The sequence below is a fragment of the Zea mays genome, chromosome 1 (assembly GCF_902167145.1).
Source record: "Zea mays cultivar B73 chromosome 1, Zm-B73-REFERENCE-NAM-5.0, whole genome shotgun sequence".
Classification (NCBI taxonomy): domain Eukaryota; kingdom Viridiplantae; phylum Streptophyta; class Magnoliopsida; order Poales; family Poaceae; genus Zea; species Zea mays.
In genome coordinates this window covers 189,071,373-189,094,733 of record NC_050096.1, presented here as the reverse complement: position 1 = coordinate 189,094,733, position 23,361 = coordinate 189,071,373, and the positions used below count along the sequence as shown (strand labels likewise).

The window sequence follows — 23,361 nt, the reverse complement described above, 5'->3', positions numbered from 1 at the left end:
GAAAGAGAGGGCGAAAACAAATCAACCAAGAAATAAAGCGGATGACACAGTGATTTGTTTTACCGAGGTTCGGTTCTTGAGAACCTACTCCCCGTTGAGGTGGTCACAAAGACCGGGTCTCTTTCAACCCTTTCCCTCTCTCAAACGGTCACCTAGACCGAGTGAGCTTTCTCCTTAATCAAACGGGTCACTTAGACCCCGCAAGGACCACTACAAACTTAGTGTCTCTTGCTTTGGTTACAAGTCACTTAGAGAACAAGAATGAGGAAGAACAAAGCGATCCAAGAACAAGAGCTCAAAGAACACGAGCAAAACACTCTCTCTAGTCACTAGGTGTTTGGAGTGAATTTGGGACTTGGAGAGGCTTTGATTCTTTTCAATTGTGTCTAGTATTGAATACACTAGCTCTTGTATTGAATGTGGAGTGATAGAAAATTGGATGCTTGGAGTGGTGGTGGTTGGGGGGGTATTTATAGCCCTCAACCACCAAAGTAGCCGTTGGGGAGGTTGCTGTCGATGAGTGCACCGCACAGTTCGGTGCGCCACCGGACACCGTCCGGTGCGCCAGCCACGTCACCCAACCGTTAGGGTTTGGGCGCTGTCGACCGTTGGAGCCTTTGTCTTCTAGTGGCACCGGACAGTCCGGTGCCGCACTGGACATGCACTGTTCACTGTCCGGTGCGCCTTTGACTTCTGTTCTAACTTCTGTCGCGTACTGTAGTGCTGTTAGGGGCACTGTGCAGTCGACCGTTGCGCTAGAGAGTCGTTGCTCTGCTGGTGCACCGGACAATCCGGTGGCACACCGGACAGTCCGGTGAATTATAGTGGAGTGGCGCTGGAAAAACCCGAGACCGCTGAGTTCGGAGTTGTATGGTCCTGGTGCACCGAACACTGTCCGGTGGCACACCGGATAGTCCAGTGGCATAGACCAGGGCACACTCGGGTTCCTTGCTCCATTGAATTTGAACCCTATCTTTTATCTTCTATTAGTTTGTGTTAAACCTTAATGCACATGTAGAACATATAATCTAGAGCAAACTAGTTAGTCCAATATTTGTGTTGGGCATTCAACCACCAAAATTATTTGTAGGAAAAGGTTTAACCCTATTTCCCTTTTAGTTTGAAACAAGCTCCTATGCAGTGGTATAAGAGGTTTGACTCATTCATGCTTGCATATGATTATTCTCGAAGCAATTATGATCATTGTATTTATTTCAAGTAGTTTCCAAATGGATCTTTGTGTATCTACTGCTTTATGTTGATGATATGTTGATTGCCTCTCATGCCAAGTCACTAATTGTTGAATTGAAGGCTCAACTTAGTCATGAATTTGATATGAAAGTTCTTGGACCAGCAAAGAAAATTCTAGGGATGGAAATTCAACGTGATCGTCGTGGTGGTACCCTTTTTCTATCTCAGAAAAGTTATATTGAGAAAGTTTTTAAAAAGTATAATCTCAATAATTGCAAATCTGTTGCTACACCATTTGCTTCACATTTTAAATTGTCATTGAGGCAATGTCCTGTTACTGAAGATGGAAAAGAACACATGTCTCACATAATTTATTCTAATGTCGTTGGGAATCTCATGTATGATATGATCTGTACAAGACCCGATTTGGCTCATGTTGTTAGTGTAGTTAGCAGATTTATGCACCATCCTGGTAAAGAACATTGGAATGCAGTAAAGTGGATTCTTCGCTACTTGAAAGATACTTCTCATTTTGGATTATTGTTTGACAAGAATTCAATGAAGTAAATTGGTGTTATGGGATATGTTGAGGGATTTGTTGGTTCTGACTTTGCTGGTGATCTTGATAATAGACGCTCCATGTCTGGCTATGTATTTTCATTATGCGGTTCTGCAGTGAGTTGGAGGGCTTCACTTCAGTCTGTTACTGCTCTTTCCATTACTGAAGCAGAATATGTCTCAGCTACTGAAGGGGTAGAGAAGCTATTTGGATGCAAGGTCTTATTTCTAAACATGGTGTTCCTAGGGATGTCATTAAGGTTTATTGTGATAATCATAGTGATATTTGTCTGACCAAGAATGACATGTATCAATTCAAGACCAAACATATTGATATCAAGTACCACTTCATTCGTGATATTGTTGCTGAAGGCAAGATTAAAGTGGACAAGATATATACCGATGAAAATTCTGCAAACATGATTACAAAGTCATTATTTAATACCAAGTTCAAGTATTGTCTCAACTTGGTAGATGTTTGTGGAGCTTAGCACCCTAGTGGTGTTTGGGGAAACAGTTTTATAGATTTAGCGTCAAGGGGAGATTTGTTGGATAAAAAGATATGGCACAATCTCTATTTCCTTTGTCTATATAAATATTCTCCCTTGTACCCTATATAATATACCACATAATAAATCTGTTTTCCCGTGTTTTTTTCTCCTCCACACCGAGGGAGTTTTTTCCACGTTAAGAGCTAGTTTGGGAACCCCAATTTTTCAAGGGTTTTTCATTTTCCTAAGGGAATTAGTTCATTTTTATTGGAAAATTGGAAATCCATTAAAAATAAGGTTGTCAAACTAGCCTAGTTTGAGAACCCTATTTTTCCAAAGAATTTCCATTTTCCTAAGAAAAATTAGTATATTTTTCCAGAAAAAATAGAAATCCCTTGGAAAAATGGTGTTCCCATGGGAACTATTTTTTTCCAATTGATTTCCAAAATGAACTAATTTTTCTTGATAAAATGAAAATCCCGTGAAAAAATGGGGTTCTCGAACCAACCCTAAACTATGTGTCTCCTTTTTCATACCTACTATCCTAACAAAAATAAATAATAACTACTTTTACCCTTATGCAAATAAATTATTGTAATCTATAGAATAGTTGAGGAATACAAAAGTCATTGTATACGAACTACAAAGATGTGATCCCTATGAATATATTCCAATTTACTCACCGATACAAGAAATTTTATATTGTATAATTTATTCTCCATATATTATGTTCGAAATTTCCTCGCTCTCTCTCGGTAGTATTCCGCGCGCGTGAGTGAGCTTCATTTACGCAGCTTTGGCGAGCTGGCCGAACTCCCTGTCGACGGCGACCTTGAGGAAGCTGCCTTCCTCGACGACCATCTGCACGGGGAGGAAGCCGAGCCCGTTGGCCACGACGAGCATCACCTCCTTCATCTCCGCGCGGAACTCGTGCCGGTCCACCTTGCCGCTGCCGTCCCTGTCGAACCGCGCGAACAGGCCGCGGTACAGCGCCCCGAGCTCCTCCGGCGCCACCGTGGCCTCGTCCACGCCGAAGTGCCTCTCCAGCACGCGCAGGCTCATGAGTTCCTCGGCCATCTCGGCGTAGGTGAGCAGGCCGTCGTGGTCGGCGTCCAGCGCGGCGAAGCGGCCATCCACCGAGGAGTTGAAGGCGCGCTCGTCCTCCACGAAGCTCCGCACCGTGCTCCCGTCCAGGATCTCCACGCTCATCTTCGGGTTCCTCTTGGTGTTCGTGTTCCGGGGATGTGTTGTGTCTTGTGTGTTGGTGTGTGTGAGTTTGCTCTGCGCTCTCTGCTCTGCCTTTTTTTATAGGGTCGCGACTGGACGTACCTGAAAGGCGCGCCTGGGCCAACGGTTTCTGCAGACGGGTTGGGCTGGGCCGGTGGGTTTTGACGCCGGTCAGATGTCGTGGCCTGGGCGCGAGTTGTGTGGCGGGTGCTTGGGAGGGAACTGCCCGAAGTTTCATTTCTTTCGGCTCGTTCAGCCGTCGTTTCATCGTGCCACCAATGGAGAAGAAAACCTGTGCCAGGTCTAATGGTTGTTGGCTTGCCAGTTCGACACCGAAACTTGAGGTGCATTAGCTAGTGAGCTCGTGCCAGAAGTAGCCTATCTAGCAGACACGGCCCTGGGCCCTGCATTTGAGCAGGGGTGGGTCTAGGATTTAGAGTATGACTATTCGAAATTTTAGTGGTTATAATTTTTTAACAGCCTAAATTTGTTATTCACGAGGAACGACTAATTATTCATCGGTACACATATGGTATAAATTGTTATTCACAGATATGAGTATGAATATAATAAGGTATCCATTGATAATTTTTTCATGGGTATGGATATATTGTATCCATAGCGGTTACCCCGATGGGTATGTGACATGAGTACAAATCTATACCTACGAATGTATATGGATATAGGTATGGATTGAATTTTGTCTTATAGTTATGGATTTATGAACCATATACTCGTGTCCTAACCGCACAATTGATATCCCTAGTTGCACGGTAGGAAAATAAAAAAAGCCAGCAAAAAGCGAAGTTTGAACCAAATAGCTGTAAAACAGTGTTATTTTATATTTTTACAATATTTCAGTGCATAAATATAATATGTATACATGTACATAAAATTTGTTGCTTAAAAATAATAGGTATTCAACTGAATACCCTTGCTTCTACATGGACCCGTCCCTGCATTTGAGCTTAATAACGATGTAGATCAGTTAATTTTAGACAAATAATGATCTTAGATCAGATGGTTCTCTTTCACTTATCCACTTCAATATTTTTATACAAGGCTCAATCAACTATAGCTAGCCAACCGCAACTAATTTAGACCAATTTTTAGACCCGACTAGTAACTAGGTATGTAAATCCAAGTAGATGTATAGGATGGGGAAAAAGACTCTATTTTTTAATAAATTAGGAGGGATTAAAAGGTAATCTAGTACTACTTATTAAGGCTCTAAAGGTAGCCTGCCTTTTCTCGTTCTGCCATTCTACGATCTCAACCATCCGTTCTACAATTCTATAATCCCAGCCGTCCGATCCTACGTTTCAGTCTAGCTCCCCGATCCCGCACAGGCGCACATCGATCTCGCTCCTATCGCGCCCTGAAACCCTCTCGTCTGGAAACCGTCGCCCCCGACCTCCCATCTCCTCCCCCGAAACCCTCTCCTTGCCCATAACGCCGAGGTGCGGGCTGCCGCGGCGGCGCTCCGAGCAGTGGGCGGCCTCCGCCCGCCGCCCTTCTCGCTGTGGCGCGCAGATCAGGACCTCATGGACTGGCTCGGCGCCTTCTTCTGCTTCCAGCGCGACAACGCCAGGAACCACCGGGAGCACCTCGTGCTCCTCCTCGCCAACGCGCAGATGCGCCTCTCCTCCACTGACTTCTCCGACACGCTCGAGCCCCGCATCGCGCGCCAAATCCGGAAGAAGCTGCTCCTGCGGCTTCCTCGGCCGTCGCCCCTCCGTCTACGTCCCCGAGCTCGACCCGCGCGCCGATCTGCTCTACATGGGCCTGCACCTGCTCGTCTGGGGCGAGGCTGCCAACCTGCGTTTCATGCCTGAGTGCCTCTGCTACATCTACCACCACATGGCGACCGAGCTGCACCGCATCCTTGAGGGCTTCATCGACACCGCCACGGGCCGCCCCGCCAACCCCGCCGTGCACGGCGAGAACACCTTCCTCGTGCGCGTCGTCACGCCCTTACTAGGCACGGCGGTTTGCACTTGTTTGGAATAAGATAATAAGCAAGTTTCGGGAGGAAGACATTGTTAGTGATCGTGAGGTTGGTTGTTCTATCTATTTTTTCACCATTTGATACCTACTGTTTTGCCTATGAACCATACTTGACACTTCAAAGCTGACAAATTCTACTTTACCTGGTTTGCATTTTTAACGTGGGGAAGATAGTAATGCATACAACAAAGGGAAGACACTTGTTTTCAGCAAGGTACCCTTACCTGATTATCGAGCAGATCTGGATGACAGGCATGGATCAACACAAAAGGAGGTATTGTGTGTCTGATTGATAGTTTGTAATAACATCATTATATGGGTCCTCTTCTTGATCAATGCTTATATTTTTACTGGGGTAGATTAAGATGTCTAATCAGACAGAGGCGCGAGTCGAAGACCTTTTGTCCAGGTCAAAGTGGAACAATAATTCTGCAAGCACATCTTCTGTCTCAACGAGACAAATTTTCCCTGGCGCATCCTCGTCTGTAGTTGAACCAGCAGCACCAATTGATAAAGAAAAGCTCAGTTCCCAGCTTAGGGAGTTGTAGAATTCAAGGAAGGTAATGTCAGTGACCATGCCCCCTCCATTTCCCTCCTTAAAAAGTATCGATAAGCATTCTTCAGGGATCCCACCATCCATTTTTTATTTCAGACGACAGCAAGTGCTAGATCAATGCAATCTTTTAGGGAGCAATTACCTGCATTCAGCATGAGAGAGAGGTTTCTGAAAGCAGTCGCAGCCAATCAGGTAAGTTGTCTCCAATGTTGTGTTCTTGCTGTTGTATCCATAATCTGAACGTTCTGTCGTTCTATATGCACAACTCGTGGTTCATTTCCTTAGTCGCCAATATCTCTACTACCTATTAAGGCTGTAAGGGGTAGCCTGCCGTTCTGCCGTTAGACAATCTCAGCCACCCGTTCTACTGTTCTATAATCTAAGCCGTCTCTTAATTAATAATGATGTACATGGATAGCAGTACCACCAAACATTTGAGATAGTTTGAGAAAGCAAAATGGCACTATCTTACTTTATTGGCATATGGTATTCTAGTGAGTTGAAATATTTATTATTTAGATGGTTCTGGTTGGTTAGTTTGTAAAAGAAAAATGACACTATTTTACTTTATTGGTATATGGTATTCTGGCAAGTTGAAATATTTATTATCTAGCTGGTTCTCGTTGGTCTCTTAAAATAATGTAATGCACTTTTACTTGTGACTCGTAAGATATCTAAGCAATTGGCAGATGATTTACTCTATGTTTAATTATTTCTCAGTTGCTTAGGATCCATTGTGGCAGGTATTTTCTGGCTCAAATTTTACAGATTGAAGGTATGAGCTCATAACTGAAGCTTTCACTTAGATGGCATGAACACCTATTTTGTACAATTAAATATAGCTACATCTTATGTGGTCTTTTTACTCTGGAGCACATCAACTTCTCAGCCGATGAAGGAAAATTTACCAGGTTAATCTCGATGTTAATTAAATAAATAAAAATCCTATATAGTTAAGGTGCAACATGATTTTGTTGTGAAAGGAATTAGTATGCTCTTTCCTTGAACCAGAATTAGTCTGTTGTAAACAGTTACTAAAGTTTAATAGGTTCCACGTGATGGCTTCGATACTACTTTATTTATTGTATGTGCTACAGTGATAATGTTACACAGTTGATGCATTATTTCCCTTGTTCAGGTAAGTAACACAAGGGATATTCCATGCTCTACCTATGACCGCTCTTGGGGCTGTTTTGTGTAGTTAATTTCTAACACAAGTTTTAACAGCCAATTCTTTTGGGATCATGTGCAATTTGCTGTTAAAATGAGGTATGACAAACTTGGGCTTAAAAATGATTAGTCAGCACTGATTGCTCTAAAGTAAGACAATGGACCTTTATATGTAAATAACTTCTTCAGTACTCAAAAACTCTAACCAATTATTATTAATGATGTACAATGTGCTCATCCTGATAATGAAGTGCATCTAAGTATTTGAAACGAATCTAGATTCTAGCAATAGCTAAGGTTATACAGATATTGTGCTGAACCTTGATGCTACTATTATGTGTAATAAAATTTTGGGGTCGGAATTGACCAAACTTATGGATTTATTCAACGTTTCAATTCAGTGACAAATGCTACTATTTTCTATATTCAGATACTTGGTACTGATTTCTTGATCAAACTCATTAAACTTAGCATTCCTTATAGTTATCCCCACACGCTGAGGTTGTTGAGGTTGCGCCTGTGTCAGGGCAGAAGACACGCCTACATCGTGGCCGAATATGCGCTGCCATGGACTGACCTCAGCGCAGATCGTGATTGATTTGTGGGTGACCCCTTTTTGATGTCTGGCTGTTGGGCTGTGCAGGTGGGCTGTCACTTGGGATCGAAAAGGATAGGGCATCTACTGTCGCCATGGGGTTTGTCGACGACTCCAAAGGTGATGAGCTATTGTCTTTTACTCATGAGCAAAGGGGCTTTTGCACATTTTTTACTAGCGTGGATCACCTGCTAGGAACTAGGAGGAAGGAATTTTTACAATCGGTTTTATTGAGCAAGTAGTAGAAATTGCAGCTGCAATAATTCAGTGTTGAGGAGAAATTAGTAAGTTGTCAATCAATGGCAAGTTCAGACCTGCGCTCTCTCCCTATCCAGGGCATGCTATCGCTACCAGAGGTGGAGCGAGTGCCCATCCTTGATGCAGGCCTCCCCACCGCGACTGGAAGTAGGAGTACATTGTACCATTAGCAATATATTCAGTCGTGAGGTCAGTTCTCCTGTCTACGACATGCAGACATATAACAAACTTGCTACTCAAATCTCCCTCCCTCCATCTTACATAGCTCTTGAGGTAAAAGTTAAAATCCATCCATACTTGCTTCTTTTTTCTATTGTTTACTGTTAGTCGTGACTTGTTCTCCACCATCTATTAATGAAAAAATGATAGGACACTGGTAAAATTAGTGGAACAATTTGGACCGAGGAAGTGGTCTTACATAGCACAACTGCTGCCAGCAAGAGTGGGGAAGCGATGCAGAGAAAGATGGCACAACCATTTGAGGCCAAACATCAAGGTAAACTTCTTCCTCTATTAGTTCAACTTTTTTTTCATTCTGAGGACATCCTTCGCTTAGACATAGATGACGCTTAACCAATAACCAATACCGTTCCATTGCTTCTCAATCTGTAGTGAAGATAAAGTATGTGTTCTTTTCAATTATACACTACTCCCTCTATTTTTATAAGGTTCATTACAATTTGGAGAAGTCCTTAGAAGTGTACTTTGACCATCTGACAATAATCAGTAATTGTTACAAAAACAATCTGTATTTATAAGATGTTGATGATGTGAATCTAGCGATACAGATTTTACTTACAAAGCATGCCCATATTTTGCAGATAATTGTTGGTCAGGATTTATGAAGTTTGACTTTATTGAATCCTAATGTGACATTCTATATGCAGTGATGTACATTTCTTGCCTTCAATTTGTTTATCCAGTTCTCTGATTTTTTTATCTTAACCCTTTCAGTAATATTTGGAATGGTCATAAGTCAAACTAGACTTCCCTAGCGACAGTGATTCAACAAATAAGAACCAGGCCAGCAGTTATGTAGTGCAGAGATCTACTCCCAGTCCCGGTGAGTTTGATTAGAAATCATGAATGTTGAGTACCTGGCTCAGTTTTTATTAGCAGTGTAGTGAGACCGAGAGCATGAGGCTTCAGTACATGTTTACTAACATCAGATGCATTCGTTGATGTCTTGATTAGTTGTAGCAGGTTAATCTCTATATCTATGTCACAACATCATCAACTTCACTCTTCACTTGATGCGCTCATGTTACCTGTACCGATCTTCTATAGGGAACCAGCTTCCAGTGCCTCTTGTACCGATCATCGGCAAGGGAGTGATAGAGGAGGAGGTTATGGTGAGTTTTGTCGCGACTAATGGTGAGCCCACGACTATGGCCACGTCAAAGCTGGTCTGGTGGAACCTCGTGGAGCAGATGATGATGACGCCGACATCCTGCACCTCTGTTGCGACGCTGCCGACCAGGACACGGGCCCCTCCGTCGCGCGCGCTCTACAAGTCTGGATCCATCATCGTGCTTGGCAAGACTGACTTCCTTAGGCCAGACATGGTACAATTCTTGCCCCGTCTTCTTATCTATACTGCTTATCATTTCTAATCCATCCATCGGCTTAATGTTTCTTGATTTCTCTATATTTTTTTCTCCTTGTCTAGCTTTTGCTTTTGCAGTTAAGATGTCTTAAAATAGAATCCTAGGTTTATCAAACCATGTTGTTTGACTTACTACCTATTGCTAATATTTTGCCATAGATGCATGCATTAGTGTCACTATCCAAATCCCGCTGCTTTCTTATTTAGATGTGTATCTAAATCTCGATCTCGAGGTATTTCGTTTGGAACACGTATTTGTGGCCAAGGGGAGGTTCTCAGAAGTGAATCATATATATTTATTCTTATGTAATGTGTTAGTTACATAGGTTTTCTGGCTTCGAAATATTTTGACTCCTCCCAATAACTTATATGTGTTCCTGTTCTTGTGTTGTTTTAGTTCAGGACGATTTTCAATTCTTTGCCAACGTGACAACACATATGGATACTAACAAAATTTGTTGTTTGAGAGAGAACTATGAAAGTAGATACTAATAGAGAATTCTTTTTTCTTGCCAAAGGCACCTGTGCTGGTTGTCGCCAAAGCCAGGAACACTACTTGAGAACTAATCTAGATATTCAGTTAGTTTAAAGTATTGTTAGTTAGTTCAAAGGATTGGCAAGTTTCTAGGTTCGACTGGCAGTTAGAATTGAGAGAATCCTTGTTTGTTTTATTATTTTTTTGCCCATCACATTCCACAAAGCTCGTATTAGTGTTAGCATTGCACATCTGAATCCTTGTTTGTTTTATTATTTTTTTGCCTATCACATTCCACAAAGCTCGTATTAGTGTTAGCATTGCACCTCTAGATGTGGTAGATCATGAGTATCCTTAGCCACATTTGGTGTGGTTTGTAACACAACATCGAAGATGTGCAGAGAGCAAAGGATATATCATCCATATCACAAAAAATATGTTTGAATTTTGGTTTGTAAAATATTAGGTCATCAGGTTTCTTCAGATCATTTGTCACTCGCCCTTTAAACATTCTTAGACACCAGGAGCTCGATTAGATCATGAGCATGGTAGGCATTTCTATGACATATTAACTTAGAAATTTCAATAACAATTTACCATTAAGTGAATCTATTTGAGGCTCGCTTCAGTCTAAAGCACTCTTAGCTAGATCTTTTCCTTTCCACCGTAGACTGTTTAGAATGAGCTGCTGCTCCACCAATTCTTTTGCAGCCTCCATGCTTGACTCATGATGAAAACCAAGACGTAATATGCCACAAACCTAATAGAGTAAACATGTAATGTGTAGAATAATATCTAAATTAGCAGTTGTAAGAGTCGGTGCAATTAGCAAGTTTGCCCGTTTGGAATTGTGCACACAAACTGAGGTAGATGTTCTATTTGCAGTACCTTACTAGATTGTTTATGGTGCACTTTAGGTATGAGTAAAACAAGAAACCTTAACAGAAAAGGTGCCTACATGGACTTCTTTTGGAATCAAAAGGATTGGGATATATCCATATGAAATACACAAACCATAATCAATTTCGAAGGAACATGGCTTCCTACATAGAAAGATGGATTTTTCAGTGTAAAAAGAAATGCAACTGTTTGTTGTGCCTTTGACTGTGAAACTTATCACATGGATAAACATATACCTTCATTTTCTCTCATTTTAGCTATTTATGCTTCTCCTGGTGTGATTTTAGATACATGTGTATTAACATATATACAAACCAGGTTGTTCACTAGAGAAAATTTCAATCGCTTTCATCTGGTGTTCTTATTATAGGATCCCGTACCCAGATGGACAGCCATAAAGAAAAGGCACATGACATCAAGTCCATGCTCCAATGAGCCTCAACATGCGATGGGTATGACAGTGCCAGGTATTATATTAAGAAGACATTCTCACGCCTCAGCCGCTGGCGCTGCCTCCTCCATCGACGCCTCGACGGCTCTAGTTGTGCAGCGGATCAAGATGGCGCTCAGGATGGTCGAGCGCTGCTGCATCGCCGCGTCGTCCCTATCGGTGCCTCAACTATCGGCGTTGCCTTCTCTGATGGCTCTGGTCGTGCATGCGGCCACCGGTGTTTCACAAGGTTGTTACCATACCTATGCTTGATGTGTATGCAAGCTTGGTCTCGTGCAGATATGTTAGGTGATCAATTTTGTTTTGTAAATGCACTAACAATTTGTTTGGAGGATGAGGAGGAACAAATGGTAATAGTGAATTTTTTTAGCATTCATTTCCTTTCCTTTGACTGAATACTGATATTTCACTATTTTTTAGGATGAACCAGATTGTTGATAAGTTGATAGATTTTGAAGTTGATGGCTTGATGTCGAACCAAGGTAATAATGATTTTTAGTATCATTTTCTTTACTTTGATTAACTACTAAATACTTATATTTTCTTAATTTCTTTGCTCTGTTGTCTGGTGGCCAAGTGGTGTGTGGTGTTGTCTATCAAGTGACCAAGATCAAGTATTTAAGTGTGAAGCTGTTGTGCAAGTGAAGCGTTGCTGGCGCTTGTGCAAGTGTTGCTAGGGCCTTGTTGTCTGGTGCCGCCTTAACCTGTTGGCTCTGTATTAGTCAGGGGTGTTGCCTGTTCCTGTTCGCAAGTGAAGTCATGGGTACTATTGTCATGTTGGCTTGGGCGCTTGGTTGTATGTCTGTATTCTTAATTAGACTATTACTGTGAGGTGTCAACTCAGTTGCAGTTTCTGGAATTTTTGTGAACTAAAGTTGCTTGTTATGATTGCTGCACACGTTCAAGTCATTTCCTCACGTCCATTTCAGTTTTCAGCGATGAGTAGAACTACTCCTTTTGTATCGTATGTATTACAATTGCTGCTTTGTGAACTTAGTTGCTTGTATTACATGATTACGATTGCTGTTAAGCTTTTTGATATATGTACCCGTGGGTATCCGATATCTGACGGGTACGGGCACGGATATAAATTTTTACCCATGGGTACAGCCATGAGCGGGTATGAATGAGTATGGTTGTGGGTGGGTATGAAACATACTCGATTGTAATATAATCTGTTGCTATTCCTACTGTCAACCTGCATGGATTTGTGACTTCTCCCTTGATTTTGAACAGGCCAAGAACATCAAATTCACATTGGAGCAACATATGTTCTTTACAATATTAGTTTGGTAATTTGAGGTGGCAGACGATATTACTCCAATCAAGATTGAGAACTTCGATTGATCTCTGGGAGAGTGGTGTCCGGTTCGAGGTTTTGTACACTTAACCCGATTATATGTTCAGTACATTAGCCATTGTAGTGTCTTTTTGGAATATAACTTCATTTTATTTTAGAGGATTGATCGAAAACTCATTTTGCCATGTAACTATATTGTTATGTCATATGGAAAACAACACAACGACCTAGATTTTACATAGCATAATGATGTTTGTCGTTTCGTATCTATATTTTATATTAATTTAACTTCCGTAGCAACATACAAGCACATACCTGTTATAATAATATTTGTCGTCCGTATATATGTATTATACTATTTTTTCACTTCCGTGGCAACGCACGGGCACTGAACTAGTCTAATAATGAAGTGAAAACAACTATTTTAGTTCATAGATCCAAACAACTCATAAGATTTGTCCAAACCAAGAAACTCCAAACAAGTACTAACACATATAATAAAAAAAGTTATTAAAGATTTGACCTCGAGTAAACACAGCCCTCGATGGCTAGATGTTTGGATGCAAAGACGTGCATGTACCATGTAGTGAATCACGTACAAAACGCGTATACTCATAGATGCATCATGCATGAATGGATGCCGCAGTTTTTGGGCGCTCCGATGTGGGCTGGAATGGGCCACCCAAAATGGTCTGTCACGTGACTTTGGTTGGGCTACCGTTGGATCCGCAACGACGAGCCGTGGTGAGTGGTGACTGCGCAGCGACGTCCATGGGAGCTAGCGACCCCTGGTGGTGTGTTCTGCATGCTGTCGGCATGGCCGCCGCCCTCCTACAGCGCTAGCGCCTCGCCGCCAAGGCGCCAACCCCTTTATCTCCGCCCATGGCCTGCGCTACCGCAAGCTCGAGGTCATCCTCACTACGATAACGCCTCCACACACACTCTCTCTCTCTCTCTTTCAGTCTCTCTCCCCGTTTATTAATACTACGGTGGGGGTGTTAGCCAAACGGTCGTTGATTTCAGTTATCGCGAGGTTTTTCTAATCTAGTTTCAACTGTGCTGTCCTGGGATGGTCGCAACTCACTACAAAAGGGGAAAAATCAGAGTTTGTTTTTGAGCCGTTTCGTAATGATGCACGGGTAGGTTGTGCAACTCATGAGCTAGAAATATTTTCCGACCAGCTTTATTGACGGTAGAAAACTTGATTCAAATGGCTCTTTATGTCTCTCCAAGGCCAAATATCAGTTAACATATCATCAGTTGCTGTTCTTGGTATAAGAACATAGACGGGTTAGACGGGATTGGAGCCTATCAAGACAAAGGATAAGAAATTTTACGAGAGATCTGGACACTAGCTTTATCAAACTCCTCAACGAATTAAAGGCTACCTGAATCTGGCCTCGGCAAAAATTAAACAACCTTACTCCATGATAGGAGTGGTCACATCAAGTGGCATTTACATGATAGAAGAATTGGTTGATGATAGTTACTAGGATCGGAGTAGACTTTGTCCAACTGATTTGAGATAGGAAGCATTGAGAGATCACAGTTATAGTGAAAAAAAAATTCTCAGATATCGCTTTCAAGGGAAAAAAAAAACACCGAGCACACTTCAAAATTCGCTTTGGCAAGCATCTCGGATGGTAACTCGTGAGAAGACTTAACACCGGTCAAGCTCCACTAGTTTTGAGCATGCATGGCGGTGGTCTCTCCAGCCTCCCCGTGATATAAATTCTCCAGTCTCCACTCTCCACTCGTTGTTTCCATGCATCGAAGAAAAAACAGGAGGAGAATACGTCTGATTTGGCAAGTCTTGTTGGCCGCAGCGACGACCGTAACATCAGATGCTACTGTTGCCCTGAAAGTCCAAGTCCAGGCCGTCCTTCTCCTTCCACTAGCTAGCAGAATGCTAGCTTGCCCCACGCAACTGCAAGTGAGATTTTTTTTATTGTTTTTTGTTTTCTTCTGGCGCGCGCTAGCTGTTACAGCATATAAATTAATTAAACTAGTATATGTAGACACACACAGCACACAGGAAAGCACACCATCTTCTGTCTACATAAACAAGCTACCTGCAGCGCGATGTGCTCCACTGCAGTGCTGCTAGTTCGCACAGGCGTTGTGCTTGTGTGTTTGGCCGCCTTGGCGCGAGCGCCGAGCAAGGTCCATGCTGCCGCCGGCACCGGGGATGGGCTCCTTGCTATCCCTACCAACGCCTCCCTGTCGCACTGCCCCTCTTGGTGCGGGGATGTCCAAATCTCCTACCCGTTCGGGATAGGGCCGGGCTGCTTCCGTCAAGGCTTCGAGCTCACCTGCGATCACACAGCTCCTTCTCCCAGGCTCTTCTTCGTGTCGGGGAACAGCTCGATCCAGGTGACTTCTGTACATATCGGCATCAGTAGGGTTCGGGTTTCAGCTGTTGGGTTCAACGTCACCATGAGCGCAGGCGTGGACACCTACACCCAGTCCTGGAAGGCCCCTCCAGGTGTCATTTCTTATGGAAGTAATTATCTGTTCACTGTTGGATGTGGTGTCTACGTCTACGTGTTCGGTGATAATATGACAGATATCATTGGTTATTGCACGAGTATTTGCACAGATAACAGAGAGATCATGGAGAGGGCAAACACGCCTTATAGTGCCTGTACAGGGTTAGGCTGCTGCATGATTCCAATACGTGGCGGCCAAGGCATCACTCTCAAACTAGGTCGCCTCAATAGTACCATTCCACACTTCGGTGAAGCGCTCTCCCGTGTCAAGATTATCGTTTCACAATACTATGAATTCGTTGCTGATGATGTTTACACAAGTTGGGTGAATACAAGCAACGTTGATGACATGCTATTTTACATTGCAATCATGGACCAACCGAGCTGCGCGAGTGCCCAGTCCCAAGAGAACAAGAATACCTACGCATGCAGTAGTGAAAGCATCTGCGACGACGATCTACCACCAGTAGTATCTCAAGGAGGCTACAATTGCTTCTGCCCTGGTCGTCAAATAGAGGGCGTCAACCCCTATATTGAAGATGGCTGCATAGGTTGGTGCCTCTCTGCTGCTTCCTTTTTGCTCGTTTTTCCATGCTTTGGATCAATCCTAACTCCTCGCTTTGTCTACCATATATGAAGCATATTATAACCCAGAGGCACCGAGTATTAGGAACTGTATGAGATTATGTGGAAACATAAGCGTTCCATTTCCTTTTGGGATTGAAGAAGGCTGCTACGCAAATGATAACCTACGACTCAACTGCACAAGCAACGGCACTCTTATTCTTGATCGAGGGTACGCACAATATCATGTGACCAATTTGTCACTTGATGATGGGCTTTTGATGGTTACAAACATGCTGAATGCCACAAGCTTCAACAATATGGAGAGGGTAGTCATCACTAACTATGACGGTTACTATCACAACAACTTCCAACCAACTTACATGGCGGTTGTGGATGGTAATTATGATTTCTCTCAGGAGGATACAACAATAAAATGGGTTATAGCAAACATAACTTGTCAGAAAGCAATGCAAAATAATGCTACATATGCGTGCGTAAGTGACAACAGTATATGCAAAGATGTCATGCAAGGGAATATACGTGACGGGTACCGCTGCAAGTGTTCTGATGGCTTCCAAGGAAACCCATACCTTCAAAATAATTGTACAGGTTATATTGCTCTCTCTTTATGTAAACTTATTTCCGCTAGGTTTCTTGTTTCTCTAACAATAATCTATCTGGTGAGGGTATTAATAAACATGATGCTAAAATTTGATTTTAGCCATACTATATGATTCGCATTATATTCTCTATCCTGATCAAGATACATGCATGTCTATATATATATGTTGATGCATGCATATTTAGAGCACACACAGGCACGCACGGACACCAATAGCAGTAGGAATGGGTATTTATAAGAGTATTAGGAGTTATAGTATCTTTTCCATAAAACATATTTAGATAATGTATATACAGATTTAAGGGATTGTTTTAGTTTGTTCTATGTAATAACACATATAGGTAATAAGATGCATATTTGTGGAGGGCTAATTTATGATATCTTAGAAAATGGTAGAGGTGATAAAATAGTAATAAAATTAAGGATTTACTTTTATACTATATTTTGGGTAAAAGCGAGTAGCTTAGATATAGATTTGTAGGGTTGTTGACTATTTACTAATTACAGTCCCGTTTGGTTTGATGGACTAAAGATTAGTTCATCTATTTTAGTCTCATTTAGTCACTAAATTGCCAAACGGTGGGACTAAAACAGGGACCAAACTGTTTTAGTCTCTAGACCCTCAAGAGGTGACTAAAAGAGACTAAATCATATAAATTCCACTATTTGCCCTCTTTTATTTCAGATGCACTAATGGCGGGAGAATGTTGAGTATTTTAGTCTTCTTATGATTTATTTAATGTGTTTTCAATAGTTTTAGTCCTTAGAACCAAACAAGGTAGGGACTAAACTTTAGTCTCCTGACTAAACTTTAGTCCGTAGACTAAAGGAACCAAACGGGGCCTACATAATAAAGGAGGACTTATTTTGTTTACAAATAGAATTAATGGATCCAATAACTATTGTTGTCGATAAATAGAGGGTCAGACAACTACTGGTATCACCAATGGTTCTACATGATCACATATTGTATTACTTTTTTCGAAACGACAATAAATGCATGCATGCTTTACTTGTTGCCCCACCAACCCTTACAACCATCTTATTGCTACAGATATTGATGAGTGCCTTATTCCAAATAAATGCAATGGAATATGCCACAATTTTGATGGAGGCTTCAATTGTACAAGTTGCCCTCACGGGAAAGAGTATGATCCAAAAAATCATAAATGTGTCATGTCAGCTAAGCAGCGTATTCTAATTTTTGGTGAGTCATGTCTTTATGCAACAAATTAAAAGACATGAAATATTCATGGTCTCATTTAATGGATGTAGGGATTGTAATTGGGCTTGTTTGTGGTCTTGGATCCATAAGTTTTGCACTTGGTGCAATTGTACTCACCGGTAAGTGGAAAAAAGGTATCCAAAGGAGAATTCGAAGAGAGTACTTCAAGAAAAATCAAGGTCTACTCTTGGAGCAACTAATATCAAATGAAAATGCCACAAACAAAACAAAGATATTCACTTTGGATGAACTAGAGGAAGCAACCAACAAGTTTGATGCTACTCGTGTTCTAGGTCATGGTGGGCATGGCACTGTTTACAAAGGGATTTTGTGTGATCAGCGTGTCGTGGCTATAAAAAAATCTAAAATAGTGGAGCAAATAGAGATAGATCAGTTCATCAATGAGGTTGCTATTTTATCTCAAATCATTCACCGCAATGTGGTGAAACTTTTTGGTTGTTGCCTAGAAGATGAGGTACCCTTGCTAGTCTATGAGTTCATATCGAATGGCACTTTGTATGACATTCTTCATGAAAATATTGCAACAAAATGCTTGTTGTCATGGGATGATCGAATTAGGATTGCAACGGAAGCATCAGGAGCACTTGCTTATTTACACTCAGCTGCTGCAATACCAATTTTCCATAGAGATGTGAAGTCTTCTAATATACTCTTGGACGACAACTTCACTGTAAAGGTTTCAGATTTTGGTGCTTCAAGATCTCTATCCCTTGATGAAACACATGTGGTGACAATTGTCCAAGGAACATTCGGTTATTTAGATCCAGAGTATTATCATACTGGTTCTCTAACTGAGAAGAGTGATGTGTATAGTTTTGGAGTGATACTTGTGGAACTTTTGACAAGAAAGAAACCAATTTTTATCAATGAATCGGGTGCCAAACAAAACTTATCTCATTACTTCATTGAAGGACTACAGGAAGGGACTCTCATGGAAATAATAGATTCTCAAGTTGTGGAAGAGGCAGACCAAGAAGAGATTAATGAAATCTCCTCACTTATAGAAGCGTGCTTAAGATCCAAAGGAGGACATAGACCAAGCATGAAAGAAGTAGATATGAGATTGCAATGTCTAAGAACAAAGAGGCTACGGAATAAAACACATCTTTTGATTGAAAAGGGTGGAGAAATGGAACCTTTGTTATGCGCAGAAGCTCAGCACCCACATGAACGTATCAATCCAATTTATAATGAGGAACGTTTAACAATTCCAATGATGTCTGGGTGTTACAGTTTGGAGCAAGAACTTGCGGCAGCATCTAGTATGATTCGCTAACTTGGTATTTGCTTGGATGTTGGACACATCTATAGTAACCATCTATTTTTAGAGAGGAACTATATGGTATATTTTGTTCCTTTCGCATAAGACTATGGTATATATGGTGTGTATATGTATATAATATATATGACATTGCTATGTTTACATATAATGTAATTTCCGTATTTCAAACTGTAATGCGTTTTAGTTTTGTTTTGATTACAAATTTGGTACTCTAATTGTAATAGTTTCTAAAACCAATCATAATATATAGTTATAATACACTTGAGATTTGGAATTTGTATTAGTATTGAAATAAACTTGAGATTTGGACAATGTAATAGCATTGAAAAGTAGAATTTTTATATTTTTATCACTTAAAAAATCAAAAGAAATTCTATATTAGGTAAATATGAATATTACAAGCATGGGATTACACTAATTCATGCTCTTTTTTAAGAACTCGATGCTGATTCTTTGTTTTGGTGACATGTATTCATTCGCTATGGTCCAAGCACACATCTGGAGTTCATTCTGTCCTTCAAGGAAAGTTTTGGCGTAAACACAATGGCAAAAGAGAAACTTCATTATTAACGACCTACATTATTAACATTAGTATCATCGTAGAACCTCAGGAACAAGTTTATGTCGCCACCGAGGTGTAAAACCTGTTATTTTATTTTAATGGCTCGTTGAAGAGATGCCCTTTAATCTTATTTTTTTCTTTCTAAATTTAACTTTTAAAATGGCTTCGCTTAGTTTTTTTTGTTATGTAGATGTAGTTTATGTATCGTTTCCATTGCTCGGAATATACGTACCTGACAATTAATGTAGAAAATTAGTTTGCGATGATCGTATCACTTTTTGAACCACGTCAGTTCTATTTATTGTCACGCCGCCAGTTTACTACTGGCCGTCAACTAACAACCGACCTGGCACACGTTTTCTCCGTAGAATAGACCCAGTAATGGTACGATGAAACGACAGCTGAACGGGCCACTTCGCGTAGTTCCGAAGCACCCGCCACACAACTCGCGCCCACGGCATCTGACCGGCGTCAAAACCCACCGGCCCACAGCACAACCTGTCTGCAGAAACCGTCGGCCCAGGCGCCCTTTCCAGGTACGTCCAGTCGCGACTCTATAAAAAAAGGCAGAGCAGAGAGCCCAGAGCAAACTCACACACCAACACATCCAAGGAACACGAACAGCGAGAGGAATCCGACGATGAGCGTGGAGATCATGGACGGGAGAACGGTGCGGAGCTTCGTGGAGGACGAGCGCGCCTTCAACTCCTCGGTGGACGGCCGCTTCGCCGCGCTGGACGCCGACCACGACGGCCTGCTCACCTACGCCGAGATGGCCGGGGAGCTCATGAGCCTGCGGGTGCTGGAGAGGCACTTCGGCGTGGACGAGGCCGCGGTGGCGCCGGAGGACCTCGGGGCGCTGTACCGCGGCCTGTTTGCGCGGTTCGACAGGGACGGCAGCGGCATGGTGGACCGGCACGAGTTCCGCGCGGAGATGAAGGAGGTGATGCTCGCCGTGGCCAACGGCCTCGGCTTCCTCCCCGTGCAGATGGTCCTAGACGAAGGCAGCTTCCTCAAGGTCGCCGTCGACAGGGAGCTTGCCAAAGCTGCCTGATGTTCTTCAGCGCAACAGCCAGTACTTCGCTTGAAGTTTTTCGGTTTTGTTACTGAATTTTTCGCCGTTTTTACATTGAGTTACAGTATATGTACTTCGTTTTTCGAAACAGTTTTATTCTATGATCGCGCAAAGACTTGACTTGATACCAGCAATACATACTGGTGATTTGTGACTTGTGAGAGTGTTTTTTTTCTGTTTGTGAGAATGGCATGTCTTATGATCTGATTTCAGAAACAAAAAGACTACTACTGTAAAGCAGAGTTGATCGGTAAGTAATACGGTCCCAATATAGTTAAATCTGGGCAGGGCTATACATGTAGATTAATTTGAAGTTTAATCAAACCTGTAATTCATAAAACTATACTACTATGTAGCAACAGCTGGGTGTGAAATTTAACTTTACATTCTGAGAGAGTACTATGTAGCAACGCTTTGTTCGTTCGTCTGCCCACTCGTTGTCGCTGGCCTTGTTTGCGATATCCTCCCCTTACATTGTTCTCAGATCCTAGATGGGATGAGCGGCGTGGAGTTTGACAGGTACGCCGCCGCGGCTGCCACGCCGCTACCTAGTTTCACTGGGTACCCCACATCCTTGAGCACCATCTCCACACCGCTCAGACATCCCAGAAGTTGCAGCTGACAAAGAAGAAGAAAAAAAAATAATGTTTGGGAGCATCAAGATATAGTACGTTGCACTGATTAATTAATTAAACGAATTGCCAAACTCTGCAGTGCGCTACCTCGTTGAGGTTGCCGAGATGGCCGATCCTGAAGACCTTCCCGGCGACCTTGTTGAGGCCGAGGCCGAGACTGAGGTTGTACCGCTTCCACGCGTGCCTGACGACCTCGGCGCTGTCGATGTTGGGCGGCACGACGGCGGCGGTGACGGTGTCGCTGAACCACTCCTCCTTCTGGCAGCAGTTGCTGAGCCCCCACGCCTCGACGGCGAGCCTGGTGGCTGTCCCAAGGCGGTTGTGCCTCCTCACGACGTTGTCCAGCCCTTCCTCGAAGATGAGGTCGAGCGCGGTGCGGAGGCCGTAGAGGAGCTGGATGGAGGGCGTGTAGGGCCAGTACGTGCCCATGTCGTAGAACCTGAGGTAGTCCTTCCAGTCGAAGAAGACGCGCACGGACCTGGCCGTCTTGCTGGCCTCCAGCGCCCTGGGGCTGGCGCACACGATGCCCATCCCCGTCGGCATCGACAGCGCCTTCTGCGAGCCCGTGAGCGCCACGTCCACGCCCCACTCGTCCATGCGGAAGTCCAGCGCGCAGATGGACGACACGCCGTCCACCAGCAGCAGCGCCGGGTGCGCGTGCTTGTCCAGCAGCGCGCGCACGGCGGCCAGGTCGTTGGTGACGCCCGTGGCCGTCTCGTTGTGCACGATGGCCACGGCCTTGATGGCGTGCCGCGGCGCGTCCTCGCGGAGCCTGCGCTCCAGCGCGGCCAGGTCGGCGCCCTGGCCCCACTCGCTCTCCACCGCGTCCACGTCGAAGCCCAGGCGCCGCTGCTGGTCGATCCACAGCAGGCTGAACTGCCCGATGAGGAAGGACACGACCCTGTCGCCCGGGGACAGCGTGTTGGTCAGCGCGCTCTCCCACGCGCCCGTCCCCGTCGTCGGGATCATGAAGGGCGTGCCCGTCGTGGTCTTGAAGATCTTCTTAACGTCCTCCAGCAGGACCTTGGTCAGCGCCGGCACCGCCGGCGAGCGGTAGTCCTCGTTCTGCCGGTTCATGGCGCGGATCACGGGGTCCGGGATGTTCACGGGGCCCGGCACGAACAGGTGGGTCCGCCCGGGGCCATACACGTAGTCCGCCATCGTAGCTGATTAGCTTATTGCTGCTGGTACTAGCAGCAGTGCACGCAGGGAGAGGAGGGAGTGTCAGCGTAGTGCACTGAACTTGGCAACCAAACCTCTAGACTGATCCTTACTTACGCCTTGAGCCCACATGCCAAGCAAACACTTTGCTACATACTACATCATCGTCGATCACAAATCCAAAAAGAAGACAAGATTGCACTGGACCGGAGACAGGCGTACCTGTGGTAGCTAGCTGCTGCCGGCTGCTCCCCTGTGCGGACCGGAGGGAGGAGGGACTGGAGAGGAGGGCGAGCCGCTCACGCGTTTGTGAAACATCAAATACGGGAGGCTGGCGCCTGGCGGGGGCGATAGGATAGGCATAGGATGACGACGGCTATATAGGATAGGATAGGAGCCATGGCGTCCAAACTCCAAAGGGCGATCCTTTCGCGGGCCCAGCCGTCGTCCGGCGTGGCAGATAAGCCGTCCGGCCTGTCCTGGAGTGGCTGGCTGGCTTTGCAGCGCTCCTCCAGCTTGTGTGGACGACGGCGCTGCTGCACTGCACATCCAAACAACACTGACTGACGCCTACAGGTGCACAGAGATACTATCGACAGAGCTCAGTGTCCTTCAATTCAGATCGATCCTGTTTTTAGTGGCGGTTCTCGCATGAAGAAAGATTCAGTTCAGACTCGTCGGATGTGTGTCATCTCCAGAATGGGAGGAATGCAGCCGGCGACGCCGGATAAAGTGACAGAGCAGCAGCAACTCGGCTCCAGTCCAGTGGGTGCCAATCTGCAGGCCTGGGGCGCCGACGCGGCCACGTCACGCCCCCGCCCGGGGAAGATGTGTGTTATCCCTTCCGCTTGGCTCTCCGCTGTCCGTGGAACTACAGGACGATTTTTTCTTCTTCTGCGTCTCCTTCTATGTTGGTGTGACGACACACTAATTATTC

At 43.8% G+C, this 23,361-nt stretch overlaps 4 protein-coding genes across 7 annotated transcripts; 2 read left to right on the top strand and 2 right to left on the bottom strand.

The window, feature by feature from the left end:
• Nucleotides 1-3,026: 3,026 nt before the first annotated feature.
• Nucleotides 3,027-3,449, bottom strand: LOC103641622 (uncharacterized). Its single transcript, XM_008664961.1, has one exon. The coding sequence runs from the start codon at nt 3,447-3,449 to the stop codon at nt 3,027-3,029; it is 423 nt and encodes a 140-aa protein (XP_008663183.1).
• An 11,097-nt stretch (nt 3,450-14,546) lies between these two features.
• Nucleotides 14,547-19,258, top strand: LOC103641603 (wall-associated receptor kinase 2). 2 transcript variants are annotated; one of them, XM_008664952.3, is made up of 5 exons: nt 14,805-15,270; nt 15,385-15,825; nt 15,914-16,450; nt 17,518-17,670; nt 17,739-19,258. In XM_008664952.3, the coding sequence occupies exons 1-5, from the start codon at nt 14,868-14,870 to the stop codon at nt 18,983-18,985; spliced, it is 2,781 nt and encodes a 926-aa protein (XP_008663174.1). In that variant the 5' UTR covers nt 14,805-14,867; the 3' UTR covers nt 18,986-19,258. The 2 variants fall into 2 exon arrangements, with proteins under 2 accessions (XP_008663167.1, XP_008663174.1); XM_008664945.3 differs by having other exon boundaries at nt 14,547-15,825.
• Nucleotides 19,259-19,342: 84 nt separating this feature from the next.
• Nucleotides 19,343-20,782, top strand: LOC103641595 (uncharacterized). Its single transcript, XM_008664937.4, has one exon. The coding sequence runs from the start codon at nt 20,194-20,196 to the stop codon at nt 20,605-20,607; it is 414 nt and encodes a 137-aa protein (XP_008663159.1). The 5' UTR covers nt 19,343-20,193; the 3' UTR covers nt 20,608-20,782.
• An 89-nt stretch (nt 20,783-20,871) lies between these two features.
• LOC100281949 (Serine--glyoxylate aminotransferase) lies at nt 20,872-22,791 on the bottom strand. 3 transcript variants are annotated; one of them, XM_008677530.1, is made up of 3 exons: nt 22,647-22,791; nt 21,351-22,453; nt 20,872-21,246 (listed from the first exon to the last, which is right to left on the bottom strand). In XM_008677530.1, exons 2-3 carry the CDS (start codon nt 22,422-22,424, stop codon nt 21,109-21,111), a joined length of 1,212 nt encoding a protein of 403 aa, XP_008675752.1. In that variant the 5' UTR covers nt 22,425-22,453; nt 22,647-22,791; the 3' UTR covers nt 20,872-21,108. The 3 variants fall into 3 exon arrangements, with proteins under 3 accessions (XP_008675752.1, XP_008675758.1, NP_001148339.1); XM_008677536.2 differs by having other exon boundaries at nt 21,351-22,447; NM_001154867.1 differs by having other exon boundaries at nt 20,874-21,246; nt 21,351-22,696.
• Nucleotides 22,792-23,361: the final 570 nt, after the last annotated feature.

Excerpts from the sequence above, each read along its gene's own strand:
- LOC103641603 (XM_008664945.3), top strand. The coding sequence starts at position 14,868 with ATGTGCTCCACTGCAGTGCTGCTAGTTCGCACAGGCGTTGTGCTTGTG. Across the intron at positions 16,451-17,517 it reads CCTTCAAAATAATTGTACAG|ATATTGATGAGTGCCTTATT; the intron begins GTTATATTGCTC and ends TTATTGCTACAG. Across the intron at positions 17,671-17,738 it reads GCAGCGTATTCTAATTTTTG|GGATTGTAATTGGGCTTGTT; the intron begins GTGAGTCATGTC and ends TAATGGATGTAG.
- LOC103641595 (XM_008664937.4), top strand. The coding sequence starts at position 20,194 with ATGAGCGTGGAGATCATGGACGGGAGAACGGTGCGGAGCTTCGTGGAG.
- LOC103641622 (XM_008664961.1), bottom strand. The coding sequence starts at position 3,449 with ATGAGCGTGGAGATCCTGGACGGGAGCACGGTGCGGAGCTTCGTGGAG.
- LOC100281949 (XM_008677530.1), bottom strand. The coding sequence starts at position 22,424 with ATGGCGGACTACGTGTATGGCCCCGGGCGGACCCACCTGTTCGTGCCG. Across the intron at positions 21,247-21,350 it reads ATCTCGGCAACCTCAACGAG|CTGCAACTTCTGGGATGTCT; the intron begins GTAGCGCACTGC and ends CTTCTTTGTCAG.